Here is a 15,649-nt window from a genome sequence, read left to right as displayed (position 1 = left end):
CGAAGCGTCCGCCCGATAGTCGAGGGAACCGCTGCTTTGAGGAGGGAATGACTACCGAGAGTCTAATATGTGGGAGTAGATGAGAATGGCTACCCCTAGCCCGGTCATATATAGGCGACGAGGGCTAGGGTTTACATAGAGCTATCCGATCTCACGCGTCATCATCTCTCGTTGAATAAGGTCCCGAGATTCTACCCCCTTTCCTCTACCGCCGAAGCAGCCGACGGAGGTAAAGAAACCTCGATGACACTGGAGTCCGGCGCACTCGCCCCCTCCATTCGCCGGGCCGGCTGCGCTGGCTAGGGTTTCACAAGGCCGGGGCGAACCGGCGAGAGCACCGACATTTTTCTTCTTCTTCTTCTTCTTATATGGTAATTTTGATTGGAGTACTCACCTTATAGAGTTGGTTGAGGAAGATGAAGCCCACCTCAAGGAGATGGATCCAACCCGTACGGGCCGTGACCGGGTCATGACCGCCGCCGCGCCTCTGTTGCACACCTGTCCGGCCGCGGCACCACCTGAGCCGCCATCTGTGAGTCCCTTGCAACGAGCCACGCGTGTCTGCGCAGAAGATCCCGCGGCGTGCCCTCGATCCACGCGAGGCAGCGCCCCCAGCCGTCGGATCTGGGGCTGAGCGCACTCTGGACGGCCGCCGTGCCTCCCCCTCCCCGTCCCCGGACAGCAGAGCAGCAGAATCCAGTCCCCACTGACACCGCGCCGGCCTCGCCTCCCTCGACACTCACCCCCCCTCCCCGTCCTCCGGCACTCTCCCCCTTTTAAACCCCCCGTCTCCGGCCAGCCCCCCCTCCACCGCCACCCACCCAACCCTCGGGAGCATCGACCGCCGGAGGCCCCCCTCGTCCAGCCGACGCCACCGCCCCCCTTCCGGGCCGCCTCCGCCCCACCCCGCCCCGCCGCAGGTACGGGCTGGCGCGGGCTTCGGCGCGGGCCTACCCGGGCTGGACGGATTCGTTCTGTCGGCGACGAACCCTAGAAAAGATTATTTCCCCCAAAAAGCTTGTTTTTTTTCCTTTCTCTTCAACGGGAAGACGGTAACTGACGAAAATTTGGGGTTTCAGTCACCCACACGCATGCCGAAGGCCCCCCTTGTTAGATCTCCCCGTCTGTGATGCAGCACTGCTGCTTGCGTTGTACTCCCTCCGTAAACTAATAAAAAAGCGTTTAGATCACTAAAGTATTATTGAGGGAGTATTATTGATTGATGGGATTCAGATTGTTGGGGCACATAGAGGGGCGGATCTGTCTGTATTTGTTTTGACAAGCGTTCGTTGGCTTTCAATGCACCTCCTCGGCTCGCCGCCAACGGTGATGATTGTGTTTGGTGTTAGGGTACCCGGCGACATCATTGTTTTCTGCTTATGTAGCGGGGTTGGAGTAAGTCAGGGTACGGTTTCTTTTTACTTGTGCAATTGGTTGCTAGTCGTTTTGTGATACTTAGCGCACTGTAAGATACATAGATGGGATGATCTCTGTTTGTAGTTGCTTCGACGAATGTTTAATGGCTTCCAATGCAATCGGTTGCTAGTCGTTTTGTGGTACTTAGCACACTGTAAGATACATAGATGGGATGATCTCTGTTTGTAGTTGCTTCGACGAATGTTTAATGGCTTCCAATGCAATCGGTTGCTAGTCGTTTTGTGGTACTTAGCACACTGTAAGATACATAGATGGGATGATCTCTGTTTGTAGTTGCTTCGACGAATGTTTAATGGCTTCCAATGCAATTGGTTGCTAGTCGTTTTGTGATACTTAGCGCACTGTAAGATACATAGATGGGATGATCTCTGTTTGTAGTTGCTTCGACGAATGTTTAATGGCTTCCAATGCAATCGGTTGCTAGTCGTTTTGTGGTACTTAGCACACTGTAAGATACATAGATGGGATGATCTCTGTTTGTAGTTGCTTCGACGAATGTTTAATGGCTTCCAATGCACGCCATCTGTCCGCGAACCAGGGGTCTCAACACCGTGACTTGTTTGGGTTAGGGTAGCCAACATCATTGTTTTCTGTTTACGTAGTGGCAATCGGTGACTTGATTGGAGTAAGTTAGGTTAGAGTTTCTTTTTATTTGTGCAATCGGTTACTAGTTGTTCTGTTCTATGTAGCGCACTGTAAGCCACATACTACCTCGGTGCCAAAATATAAGACGTTTTGGTAGCCTACCAAAACGTGTTATATTTTGGTATGGAGGTAGTAGATGGGTAGGATCTCTTTTTGTAGTTGCTTTGGCAAATGATGTTGAATGGCTTGCAGTGCACGCCATCTGTTTGTGAACGGTAATAATTGTGAGCTAGGGGTGGAAACACTGTGACTTGTTTGGTGTTAGGGTAGCCGACATCATCGAATTCTACTTCTGTAGCGGCGTTGGAGTAAGTTACGGTAGGGTTTATTTTCATTTGTGCAATCCGTCACTGGACGTTCTGTGCTATGTAGCGCATACGTCACATGCTTCATTTATTAACCTGCTGGGCTTGAGGTATTCACCTTTTTGAGAGAACACTGCACACGTGCGTGTGTACATGTACCACGTGTATCATTTCGATAATTCAATTTCCAGTATTTAATGCTGTACCATATATGGCATTTATATTGCCTTTTTCAATTCAAATTATCAATATCTAACCTGTTGTTTTATGACGGCGTCGTGAATCGCGATACTTGACAGGGTTTTAACTGCCTGTGCTTGCGTAATGGAAGATCCACAAAGCGATAGTGGGCAATCAGCAAACGGCGCTGAGCCTGAGCTGGACTCTATGCAATTGGATGACAATGAAGAGAGCATGTCCCATACCATGGATGATTCAAATGGACAGTCTTCTATGGATGTTGACAGAGAACAGCTTTCTATGGATGCTGATATGAATGGGAAACCATCCTCGGATGGTGATGGTAAGGGAAAGTACTCTTCTGAGTCACATGCAGAAGTTCCAATTGACATGAGCCTGGGAAGCCTAGAGAAGTTTTGCAAGGAAGCATCAAGGTCATTTTTTGATGAGTTTGGTCTGATTAGCCATCAGATAAATTCTTACAATGAGTTTGTCTCACATGGGCTCCAAGAGCTTTTTGATTCACTTGGAGAAGTGACTGTCGAGCCAAGTTATGATTTGTCAAAGAAAGGGCCTGGTGGTTGGAAGCATGCTGTTATCAGGTTTGGTAGAGTGAAACTGGAAAAGCCTGTATTTTGGTCTGGCAGAGATGATGTTGATGAGGAGTCACTTAAGCTCAAGCCTAGACATGCTCGCCTCCAAAATATGACATATTCCTCCAAAATGGAAGTAGAAGTGCATATTCAGGTCAGCAGTCTCCATGTTCTTTATTGCCAATTACTTACTCTTTTATGCTGTTGTCTGTTTATGAAGTGTTGAACACATGCACCCAATCTTTAGAATTGATGCCCCTAAAATTACTTGAAACTGTAAAGTGCTGTGACATGCATGTCATGACCCTGTTTTTATGCTGTTGACAACACACATTTTCAATCCTGTTCTTGTAAGCTAATCCTGTATAAGGACACGAGACCTTGGCTGTCTATTTACTGATCTTGTGAAGCTGATGTCGTCTTCATTTAATTTGCTAGTTGTTTTATTCCCTGGTACCCTAATTAATATAGCAAAATAGTCCATTGACAGAACATGAAATGGAGCAGTCAAGGAACAAATGGCTGCTTGATGTTCCCAGATTAGCTCAGCAGCCAGCAACATACATAATTGTAGATATCACTCACGTGTGCTAATGCTTTATGCGCTTGATCCTATTGAACTGTTGTGTTGGTATGTTAGTTTACTTTAATAAACTATGTGCTAAGATGTCTCATGGTGTGTACTCATATTTTTGTGCACTCAGGTGTTACAGTCACTGAGTCACTCAATTAACTGACGTGCTCTAAACTGTTAACAGATTTATTCTATGGAGAAAAGTGACAAGTCTAAAACAGAGAAAGATCCTTTTGGTCACAAGAGAGTTCTTATGGATGAAACTCATGTGGTGAATATTGGCCGCCTTCCAGTTATGGTTAATTCAAATTTATGCTGGTTGCGTGAACTCAGGGAAAGTGACTGCCTTTATGATTCTGGTGGATACTTTTTGATCAGGGGAATGGAGAAGGTATAATTCTATTGATCTCTCTTTGCTTATTTTAGTTGATGCATCATGCAGGGAGTGTTGTATTATCAAATGTTTTTAACACTTCTTTTGTCACTAAGACGGAGTACAGAGCTTGTGAGCTTTCTTAGTTTTCTTTTAATTATATATGCTGCTGAAATCATTCTGAGAAAAGAGAGTTTACATGAGTACCGTGTGAATTGGTCTGTTTCCATATGTTGAACTCTTGTGTGTTAGCCCTGTTCCGCAAATATGATCTCAAAAAGCTACAATATGTTATTAGAACAGTATGATAAAATTCTACCAAACTAGCTAAATAGCCATGCCTTGCTACGGATAAAATAATAATATGATTGATCATGTTAAGCCATTGTTTACTGGCCTACTCTTACATACTTTAGGAACACCGTCATGCCTACCTGAGTTCACCTAGACCAGCGTCACGCAGGCACATTTGTGCTCCTTGTTATCTTTAGATCTTTAAGAGGCGGTTACCTTAGTTTGTGTGGCAGTGTCTAGTTGGTTACTTTGTTACGTCTTGTTAGAGATCTTTTAATAATGTGGGAAATTGAGGTATGAGGTTTGGATGAACCACGCGTCATCCGCTCCAGCCTATGCAACATACTAGTGAAGATTTTCCAAAGTTAGGTCAATGTTTTAAATGAGATGAGCTTCTGCTGATAACACTGACATGTGCGGACTCAGTTCGTGATCTTGTTGGTCCAGTTAGATATTCTCCTGCGGTGTGACTCTTAGAGTAATAACTGTACTAAAAAAGGCATTTTTTTCATAACATATGTGCTGTGCTTCTTGGATCTCACTAATGGTCACTATGGTTCCATTGTTGAACACTGCAGATATTTATTGCCCAAGAGCAAAGATGCTTGACTAGGATTTGGATTGCTGACCGGCCTGTCTGGACTGTTTCTTATTTGTCTGAAATCAAACGAAGACGCATATATGTGAAGCTGATTGATTCTACAAAGAATAATGATTTCAGTGGCAGCAAAATCATTTCCATTTCCTTCCTGTATGCCAATATGCCGATTTGGCTAATGTTTTTTGCGCTAGGCGTATCATCTGATAAGGAAGCATTTGATATGATAGATATGGGAGATTGTGATGCTTCTGTTATCAACGCGATATCTGCAACTATTAGTGAATCTGACGAACTGTGTGAAGGCTTTCGTAAGTCTGATAAAGCCCGCCAGTGTGTTGATGATTTGGTCAAGAGTTCAAAATTTCCTCCAGGAGAGTCATTTGATGATTATATCGCTAAATATCTCTTTCCTGGTATAAAGGGGAATAGGAATAAAGCTCTTTTCTTAGGTTACATGGTCAAATGCCTTCTAATGGCCTTTACTGGGAAGCGCAGATGTGATAATAAGGATGATTTCAGGAACAAGAGGCTGGAGTTACCTGGTCAACTGCTTGGAAGAGAACTTCGGGCGCATCTTAGGCATGCAGAGAGGCTAATGGTTAAGGCCATGCAGAGAGATTTGAATAGTGATCGTGATCTAGAATTTCCAACGCGCTATCTTGATGCTTCAATTATTACTAATGGTATAAATCGTGCCTTCGCTACCGGTTCTTGGTGCCATCCCTACAAAAGAAACGAAAGATGCTCAGGAATCGTTGCAACGCTCAGGAGAACAAATCCTCTTCAAATGATGTCAGACTTGAGGAAAAGTCGCCAGCAGGTTGCTTATGCTGGGAAAGCTGGTGATGCAAGATATCCGTAAGTAATTTCTTAAACCAAGTGTTGCAGTCTTACATGCCCTTTTTTTTTGCTCTTTATGCCCTTATGCGAACTAACCTGAAGAAAAAACCTTGCAGCAATCCATCTTACTGGGGAAAGATGTGTTTTATGTCCACTCCTGATGGTGAAAACTGTGGACTTGTGAAAAATCTAGCTGTTACTGCTATTGTTAGCTCTAGAGTGGCACAGCCATTGATTGACAGATTTGTTTCTTGTGGAATGAATAAACTGGATGAAATTCCTGCCAAGCAGATTCCCAAAATGGACAAGATCTTCCTGAATGGTGATTGGGTAGGATCCTGTGCTGATCCAGCTTCATTTGTCATGCGTTTAAGGTGCATGAGACGTGGTGGTCTGATCGATCCACAGGTTTGCTCCTTTCCCATGGTTACAAGCATTTGGCCGAGTATACATTGTCTTTTATCTAGATGTTTGGTGTCTAGGTTCAGTGATACGTCATAGTACATACCATGCTTAGTTTAAGAAGAATTGCTAATGATGTGTCATAAGTCTTGGACAGGTCTAATTTGCATGCTTGGTTAATCATAGATCGATGCAAGTTAAATCCAATCTGCTTGAATATAACAACAGTTTCCATAGTGCATGCCTTCTTACTTGTACCATGCAACCTAGCATCATGATGCTCTGTTTTCTATATTTTGTACTCCCTCTGTAATCGTTCTATCGAGTTCTTGTAATTATTGTCATGTTTAATTTGTCGGTACTATCTCCCTAAATGTATTTTTCCTTTTGTAATTCCTACTACGCATTTCTGTTGTGTTTCTTACCAAAATTTGGTATTTGAGTAATGTAATTTTAGACTGCTTCCTTATCTGACGCACAATAATGGAGATACCTGTTGCCACATATGTTTTCTGTTTGCGCACTATGTGCTAATGTTTTACGTTGCAGTGTCATTTGTCGTATTGCTCATGCGTCATGTTCCGTCTGATCAGGTTGAAATCAAAAGGGACAAGCACCAATCTCCTGGAGAAGTACGGGTGTTCTCTGATGCAGGGCGATTACTCAGACCTCTTCTTGTGGTTGAGAACCTAAATAAAATTACAAAACGGAAGGGCTCTCCGTACTCTTTTCAGGCACTAATGCAGCAAGAAATTATTGAATTCATTGGTGTTGAAGAGGAGGAAGATATACAATGTGCCTGGGGAATCAGACACCTATTTCAGAGTAGTGGAGATGAGGTTTCTGGTTATACTCATTGTGAGCTGGATCTTTCGTTTCTGTTGGGATTAAGCTGCAGTCTTATCCCTTTTGCAAATCATAATTTTGCTCGAAGGGTGCTGTACCAAGCAGAAAAACACTCACAGCAAGCTATTGGATACTCCACAACAAATCCACTTACCAGAGTTGATACTCTTTCTCATCAGCTTTACTACCCTCAGAGACCCCTTTTCAAAACAGTTTCAGCTGATTGCATCGGCAGATCAGATTATACTTTTGGAAGAAAAGATGACTTTGCTAGGCCTGAATATTTCAATGGACAAAATGCGATAGTGGCGGTCAATATTCATCAGGGATTTAACCAAGAGGACTCCCTGGTTATGAATAGAGCTTCTCTTGAACGTGGTATGTTTAGAACTGAGCTCATGCGGAGCTATAAGGCAGAAGTAGAGACCAAAGGGCCCAGCAAACGACTGAAAATGAAGGAGAAAGTAAACTTCGGCAAAATGGAAAGCAAGAGAGGACGAGTTGACAATCTTGATGATGATGGATTACCTTTTGTGGGTTCAAGTCTTCAGATTGGTGACATTATAATTGGGAAAGTGTCAGAATCTGGTGAAGACCATAGTATTAAGCTGAAGCATACAGAGAAGGGAATGGTCCAGAGAGTGTTGCTCTCAGCCAATGACGAGGGGAAGCATTTTGCTGTTGTATCTTTAAGACAGGTATACGTTCAGTAAAGAATAACTATTATCTAGCACATTACATGCACTGAACTTTACTACTAGCAATTGTATTTACCTTATAAACAGTAGAACTCTCTGAATGTTTGCCTTCTTCTGCTCTACACCAACGGAAGCCAACTGCAACTAAAATGCTTGTTAGTTGGGTTTGCTCTCCTTTCTTATGTCTAATAATATAGTACTCTCCCCGCCCCAAAATAAGTTTTGTACAAAGTTGTAATAACTTTGTACTAAATCAGCGACACTTATTTTGGGGAGGGAGTATGATCCAGTGAACTAACAAATTGCTGCTTTTTGGCGGTTTAGTAATTATCTACTAGGTCTCGAGAGAATATTGTTGTATGTATTCATCTTCCCATTTGTGAAGCAGAATTGGTTACCCTACTTTCCTACCATATCAGAGGGAAACAGGAGATTAGGAAGTTAATCATCAGTGTGCACTCATGATACCTGAGAGAAGTAATTGGTGCAAAGCGACCTTAATATGCCTGTGCTTAAAATATGTAGTAGTATACATTTACTCTTGTAACAATTCAAAATTAGTTTAAGCAGAATGGTTGGTGGTAAGAGAACACTAGTTATGATGTGTGGTAATCCAACAAAACACCTCTTTATATATCAGCTAAGTTTCTTCCCAGTGCATTTATTTCTATCATAAATGTGTCAGTACTCAGTTTGCAAAAAAAGAACCTTTTGGGAATGTGCAAGCAAAATTTTCAACTTTACCTAGGAACGCAAGTGCATTTGTTGATATAGAGAAGGTATTACTAAGATTCTCACGGCACTAACAGTTTTATAGCGTTTACTGACATTTCATGACAGAAAGTACTTGTCATAGTTGCATTCAAACTCTTAAGCAAATACTACCTCCGTCCTGGTTTATTGTTTCCTTTTGATAGCTATAAACTTATGTTGCTGACATGAATTTTCAGGTTCGATCACCTTGTGTTGGAGATAAATTTTCTAGCATGCATGGACAGAAAGGTGTTGTTGGTTTTCTGGAATCTCAGGAGAACTTCCCTTTCACCTGCCAAGGAATAGTTCCGGACATCGTGATAAATCCACACGCCTTTCCTACCCGTCAAACTCCAGGCCAGCTGCTTGAAGCTGCTTTGGGAAAGGGAATCGCTCTTGGTGGTAAAATCAAGTATGCAACACCATTCACCACAGCCACAGTTGAAGTTATCTCGGAACAGTTGCACAAGTAAGTGTCTCCTTAATTCCAAACCAGCCCCTTTTTGAACATGGATACACCAGAGAGATATTTACTGATTTCAATGGTTGAGCACAGGGGCGGAGCTGTGTCTTGTCCACTATGGGCCATAGCCCCCTTCCCCCTCTTCCCTCAATATTGCAATCTATAGAAGTTAGAACCGCATACTAAGTGCCAATAAGTGCCTTAGCAAGAAAATCACTCCCCTCTTTATTTAATCTTTTCTCCTGAACGACGGCCACCTCTCCATTTTTGCTGTTATTTTCTGTTAGTTGAAAATTTTAATTGCCTGTACAGATTAAGTTAAATCTTTTGTGAATTTTTCTACATCACAAAAGGGCACCCTGCTATCCTGAAATGTTATATTCATTACTGTATTGTTATAGAGCAAAGTAACGGCAGTGTAATGTTACAAGTGGACATAATGACCTGCACAGTTGTGCTGATAGTTTTATTCCTGATCTATTGATCAATTGGACGAACATGTTCTGCTTAAAAGTTGGGTAAAACTTATGATACATGTTTTCTAAGTTCCGCACTTCTGCTTCTGACATTTCATTTCCTTGTATTTAAACTTGTCTGAGTCTGAAAACAGAGCAGCATATGATTTGACATCGACTTCTAGATTTCCTACGGTTGACATATCTAGTTAAATGTGATTATGCACTTGCGTAGTATGATTTTCCACATTCGCTGTTCACCTCTAATGATCATATAACCGGTTGTTGACAACGGTAAAATGACATTCGTCTGTTCTTGTATCATCATAGAAGAACAGAATCCAGTAAATGTAACAATTGAGCAGGAATTGAACTGTTTAGCACAATAATCAGATATCCATTGTTTTCTTCAATCTCACCAGGTGTTGTAATATCTATATTACCCCCTGTGAGTCATACTGCATAGTTATGTAGGAAATACCTTTTGAGTTTAGCTACCAGCTCAGGCTACATTCTAGTACACGTTGTTGCGTTATTAAATGTCCAAAATTGACGCATCTTGTTGTATTCCAGGCTTGGGTTTTCAAGAGGGGGAGCTGAAAGCGTTCTCAACGGCCAAACCGGCAAAAGGATGCAGCAACTGATCTTCGCAGGCCCCAACTTCTACCAGAGGCTGATCCACATGGCCGAGGACAAGGTGAAGTTCCGGAACACGGGGCCGGTGCACCCGCTCACGAGGCAGCCCGTCGCTGACAGGAAGAGGTTCGGCGGGGTCAAGTTCGGGGAGATGGAGCGCGACTGCCTGCTGGCCCACGGCGCGGCTGCCAACCTCCATGAGCGTCTCTTCACGCTGAGCGACTTCTCGGAGATGCGCATCTGCCAGACGTGTGAGCGGGGGGCGAACGTCATCATGCGGCCTGTCTCGGGCGGGCGGAAGATCCGGGGCCCGTACTGCGGGTTCTGCAAGTCCTCGGAGAACATTGTCAAGATCGCCGTCCCCTACGGCGCCAAGCTGCTCTACCAGGAGCTCTTCAGCATGGGCATCTGCCTCAAGTTCCAGACGGAGGTCTGCTAGACCGAGCTTCGTCGTGGTGTGTATATAGGTTATCTATATCTATCTATGGTTACTGATGGACATGTTAGTTAAGATTATCTGTGGTTGTGGACGTGGTAGTTGGCTGAGGTTATCTGTGGTTATGGACATGTAGTGGCTATGTGAAACTCGTTGTGACCATGGCGTTTGCGTAGCTGGGACGGGTCTGCTCCCATGGAGCGAAGCTGGCCGTGCAGTGCAGGATATCTTGTGCCGTGGGGATCTGCCTCTGGCCTGAAGAAATTCTGTTGAGACACTGTTGTAGCTTAGCTAGTTGAACCTGTCTCACTCTGCCCCTGGAATCAACTTTATCCTAGTGAACAGAATTATCTTGTGCAGTGCATGCCTTCTTGGTTTGAGCTGCTCGTGTTTGCTGTGGAATGGTACCGAGATAATTGTGTCATGCTCGTGTTTGCTGTGGAATGGTACCGAGATAATTGTGTCATGTGATTCACAGCATGGGCCATTGCAACCCGAATGTCGCCGGCAATCACAGCATATATGCCATTGCAACCCGAATGTCGCCGGCAATCACAGCATATATGCCATTGCAACCTGAATGTCACAGGCAACGCCGTGGATCAGAGTACGTTACTGTGGCGTGATCGGCCATTTGGATCGACACGCCCTGAAGTTCAGACACCGGCACACCGCAAACTCATGCATTTCCGGAGGTCATCCGAACGAACTCATCACGGAAGAAATATACTGATACAACAAACATACAATCAACCTGCAACAGCAAAGAGGAGAAGGAGAAGATGCAACCCCACCACTCCCCCCCCCTACCATACGATCATACGAACATCACGAAGGGAGATCACAAAGACGAACAACGACGAACTAGGGAGCCAAGAAGTGTGAATGGGGGAACTCCATGCCAAGACGACGAAAAACGGCCTCTCCTCCTCCTACGGCATGAGGAGGAAGAAGAGAAGCTCCCGCCGCATCGCCATCATCTCGCTTCTGCAAATGATGCTTCTCCAAAGATACAGATACTTATGCCCCAAGTATATCTCCTCTGCTTTGAAACTAGCCATCATCTGGGTCTCTCAACTTTGAACGACGACAGGGATCGAGTGCATTGAACCTGGACACCTTCTTGTAGCCAGCTTTTCACTCTGTTGTATGGCCTTTGGGATTTGGGAATATTAGCCATCGATCCTGTGTTGCCATCAGTGTCACAGTGGCTTTTCTTTCTTTATGCCGCCTGCCCACGCTATACAGTCACGCACGCATAATGAGACAACTGGCCAGCGGCCAGCCCATTGGACAGGTTTTCTAATGGGAAATACCAGATTAGGTCCATGTGCTCTGGCATCTGGGTTACCAAATGTGTCCTAGTTCTAGCATTATTTGTGTATGTAGTAGCTGGCCTTTAGTTCTTCGCAAAAAAAGAAAAAAAGAAAAAAGGCTGGCCTTTAGTTAACACTGATGAACATGAAGTCCCACCGACTACCGACATGCAAGCGGCAACTGAAAATACTTTTAACTATGTATATGATGATCTCACGCTTGGTTCATTGCAAAGTCACTAGCTAGTGGGAGTACAAGATTATCTCCACACTCTCCGCTTATGTTCTCAACATGGATTCCCTTCTCCTTCAGACTGATGGCACATTTCAAACAAGCCGCTATCTGTGAAAAGTAGTCGAGGACTTTTACAGTACCCTGAAATGATCAAGGACCGTCCATTTTCGTTAATCTGATGGTCCCTACGATGTGGTACTCCACAACTAATCTTACGGAGTAGAAAGTACAAACCCAAAAGAGCGTGGAGTACAAACCCAAAACGGCGGCCGTCGTCGGCGAGGCGCACATCTCCTCCTCCACCTCGGGCGCTGGCCTCTCCCTCAACCACACGGCCAACGGTGCGGCGCCCCCAGCAACCGTAGTTGGCAAGGCTCACGTCTCCCTAATCGTCCCCTCCTTCTCCGGTGGGGAGGACGCAGGCCGACACCCTCGTAGCTATACAAGCGGCCTCAGCCAATGTTCGTCCATGTCTATGGCCTTTGAGAATCTAATCCGCGGACGTCGTCAATTTCATAGATCCCCACTCAGAGCAGCTCGTTTTTGAATCAATCTCCCGATGTATATGAACTATCAGGTTTTCTTTTTTCCTTTTTACCAACGAATCTAGAGGAATGAAAATGTCTAGAAATTGAACGTGCCGAGATAATCATTGACCAGGCGACATTGACAAATGTTTTATGCAAGGAGGACTTAAAAAAGTCTAAATTACCCCTATAAATGGACGGTTTGATTCAACCGGTACTCCTATGCTCCCAACGGGAGTACCAGGGTACCGTAAAAGTACTAGCAGCACTAGTGGAGTACATTGGTAGGTCATCAAGGTACTGAAACCACTGTTTAATAAACTCTGCATAAACACTGTGATCTGCTGCATCATGGTGTGAAATGTTCACACGAAAAATGCATTTTCTCTTCCACCAAAGTGCCTGATTACTTTAATTTTCTTCTACCTAAGTTCCTTATGAACCATGACTTTATCAAGGTACTGCACGACGGCACTACTGCAACGAAAACATCCACCCATGAGATGCATGGAACATTTTCCTGCAACAAATTGTTAGCCCCTGTCCTGCAAATGGCGCAGCCTTTGCACCAGTTGCGTGGCATGATAACGATAATTATAGCGTGATCCCTCCACCGCACCCCCTTTGCGCTGACAGAAATGTTCGTGGACACAAACTGAACAACGCCGCCGACGACACTGATCTCTAACTAGCTAGCTAGCTGCTTGAGGAGATAAGGAATTTGCAGGCTGGGCACGCACCTTTACGCCATAAGCTTTTGCACGATTCGGAATTGCCAATCTTGGGCTTAGAAGGCCACATCTCACAAGATTCCCTTGGCTCTAGCTAGCCAGTTTCATTCTAACCTAGGCTGCATCACGGCTAGGTTCATTGCCAGGTTCATCCGTCCAACACCAAGACCATGTATTGCATTGGGCACCGCAGTCCACAGGAGACAACAAGCTTGCTACCAGATCTCCAGTCTTTCGTCTAGAGTTCTAAATAGCAGCCGCGTATGCGCTCATCAGCACAGCAGATTAAACAAGCGAAGTGTGGTGCAGGAGATGAACATGAGTTCTCTCTAGCTAGTTTAGTTGGTTGTCACCTGGTGTTCTCCTCAAACCACTTCAGTTGCTAGCTAGCTTCTGCCTCATTCTTGCATTGGCACTGTTTTATAAGTGCGCAATGCAGGGATATGGAGTTTTGCATAGTGAAGTGTTTGGGGGAACTCCGGGTGCCAACCAGCGGTATCGGTAGGATTTGAGAGCGTTTGCGCTTGGGTGCATGGGGATTAACCGAGTTTGGCCTCATCGGGAGTTCTCTTCAAGCACTCCAGGATGCATCTTTTCGAGAACTTATCTGAAGTGTTTGGGGGAACTCTCGGTGCCACCAAGCATTTAGTAGACATTGGCCACATATCACAAGAGAAATGCACCAATGAGCTGAGAACCACATTTGGTATTACTGGGAGTTACCTTCGAGCACTTTACGTAGCACTTTTTAAAGGTATTTTGTGAAGTGTTTGGGGGAACTCTTGGTGCAACCAAGCACTTAGCGGATATTGCAAGTCATAAACCACACGAGATGTACTACAAATCATGTTTGGGGATTACCAAGAGTTCCTCAAACACTTTACTAAGCACCTTTCCGAGGGCTTATGTGAAGTGTTTGGGGGGGGGACTCTCAGTGTAACCAATCATTTGCTAGATAGTGGTCACAAACTACAAGAGTTGTACCAATGGAGAATCACGTTTGGTATTACCATGAGTTCCCTGCAGGCACTTCATGAGGCACTATTTCAAATGCCACCGTGAAGTGTTTGGGGGAACTCTTGGTGCCACCAAGCTTTACTCAATGCCGGACAAGAACCCAAAGAGCTGATCAACACAAGACATGTTTGGTATTACCACGAGTTCCCTGCAAGAACTTCACGAAGCATTATTCAAAAGTGTCACCAAGATCTAAGAACCACGTTCGGTATTACCGGGAGCTCCCTTAAAGCACTTTACAAAGCACATCTTTCAGGTATTATGTAAAGTGTTTGGGGGAACTCTTGGTGAAACCAAGCACTTAACAGATATTGCAGGTCATAAACCACAAGAGTTCCCTTCAAACACTTTATGAATCACCTTTCTAAGAGCTTATGTGAAGTGTTTGGGTGGGGGGGGGGGCTCTCGGTGTAATCAAGCATTTACTAGATACCAGCGCGAACCACAAGAGTTGCACTAGTGTGAATCATGTTTGGTCTCACCGTGGGTTCCTTGCAAGCACTTCATGAGGCATTATTTCAAACCCCACTGTGAAGTGTTTGGGGAACTCTTGGTGATGCCAAGCTCTATTCAGTGCTAATCAAGAACCAAAGGGGATGATCATCACAAAGCATGGTGATGCCAAGATTTATTCAATGCCGTCCAAGGACTAGAGGAGATGATCAGTACGAGGCATGTTTAGTCTTACTGTGGGTTTTCCTTCTATCACTTCACGAGGCTTTATTTCAAACGCCATTGTGAAGTGTTTGGGGGAACCCTTGGTGATGCCAATACTTAATGTCGGCCAAGAACTAGGAGGGACTATCAATATGAAGCATGTTTGGTGCTATCGTGGGTTCCCTGCAAGCACTTAACGAAGCATTATTTGAAACACCATGTGAAGTGTTTGGGGGAACTCTTGGTGATGCCAAGCTCTAAGAATTAGGTGAGATGATCAATACGAAGCATGTTTTGTCTTACCGTGGGTTCCATGCAAGCACTTCACGATTGATTACTCCAAATGCCACTATGAAGTGATTGGGGGAAGTTTTGGTGATGCCGAGCTTTACTCAATGCTGATCAAGAATTAGGAACAATGATCAATATGAAGTATGTTTGGTATTACCATGGGTTCTCTACAAGAACTTCATGAGGCATTATTTGAAATGCCAATGTGAAGTGTTTGGGGGAACTCTTGGTGGCACCAAGCTTTTATAAATGCCAGGCAAGAACAAAGTGATATGCTCAATAGGAAGCAAGTTTGGTCTTACCATAGGTTCCAAACAAGCACTTCATGAGTCATCATTTGAAAG

General features: G+C 44.5%; 1 protein-coding gene across 1 annotated transcript; it reads left to right on the top strand.

The window, feature by feature from the left end:
- The first annotated feature begins 765 nt into the window (after positions 1-765).
- On the top strand, positions 766-10,911 carry LOC125540125 (DNA-directed RNA polymerases IV and V subunit 2-like). Its single transcript, XM_048703714.1, has 8 exons — positions 766-920; positions 2,687-3,314; positions 3,919-4,125; positions 4,980-5,860; positions 5,959-6,250; positions 6,838-7,788; positions 8,739-9,010; positions 10,033-10,911. The coding sequence occupies exons 2-8, from the start codon at positions 2,712-2,714 to the stop codon at positions 10,532-10,534; spliced, it is 3,708 nt and encodes a 1,235-aa protein (XP_048559671.1). The 5' UTR covers positions 766-920; positions 2,687-2,711; the 3' UTR covers positions 10,535-10,911.
- The last annotated feature ends 4,738 nt before the right edge of the window (positions 10,912-15,649 follow it).

Source organism: Triticum urartu, chromosome 2 (genome assembly GCF_003073215.2).
Source record: "Triticum urartu cultivar G1812 chromosome 2, Tu2.1, whole genome shotgun sequence".
In the NCBI taxonomy this organism is placed as follows: Eukaryota; Viridiplantae; Streptophyta; class Magnoliopsida; order Poales; family Poaceae; genus Triticum; species Triticum urartu.
This window is presented reverse-complemented; position numbering and strand designations above follow the sequence as displayed.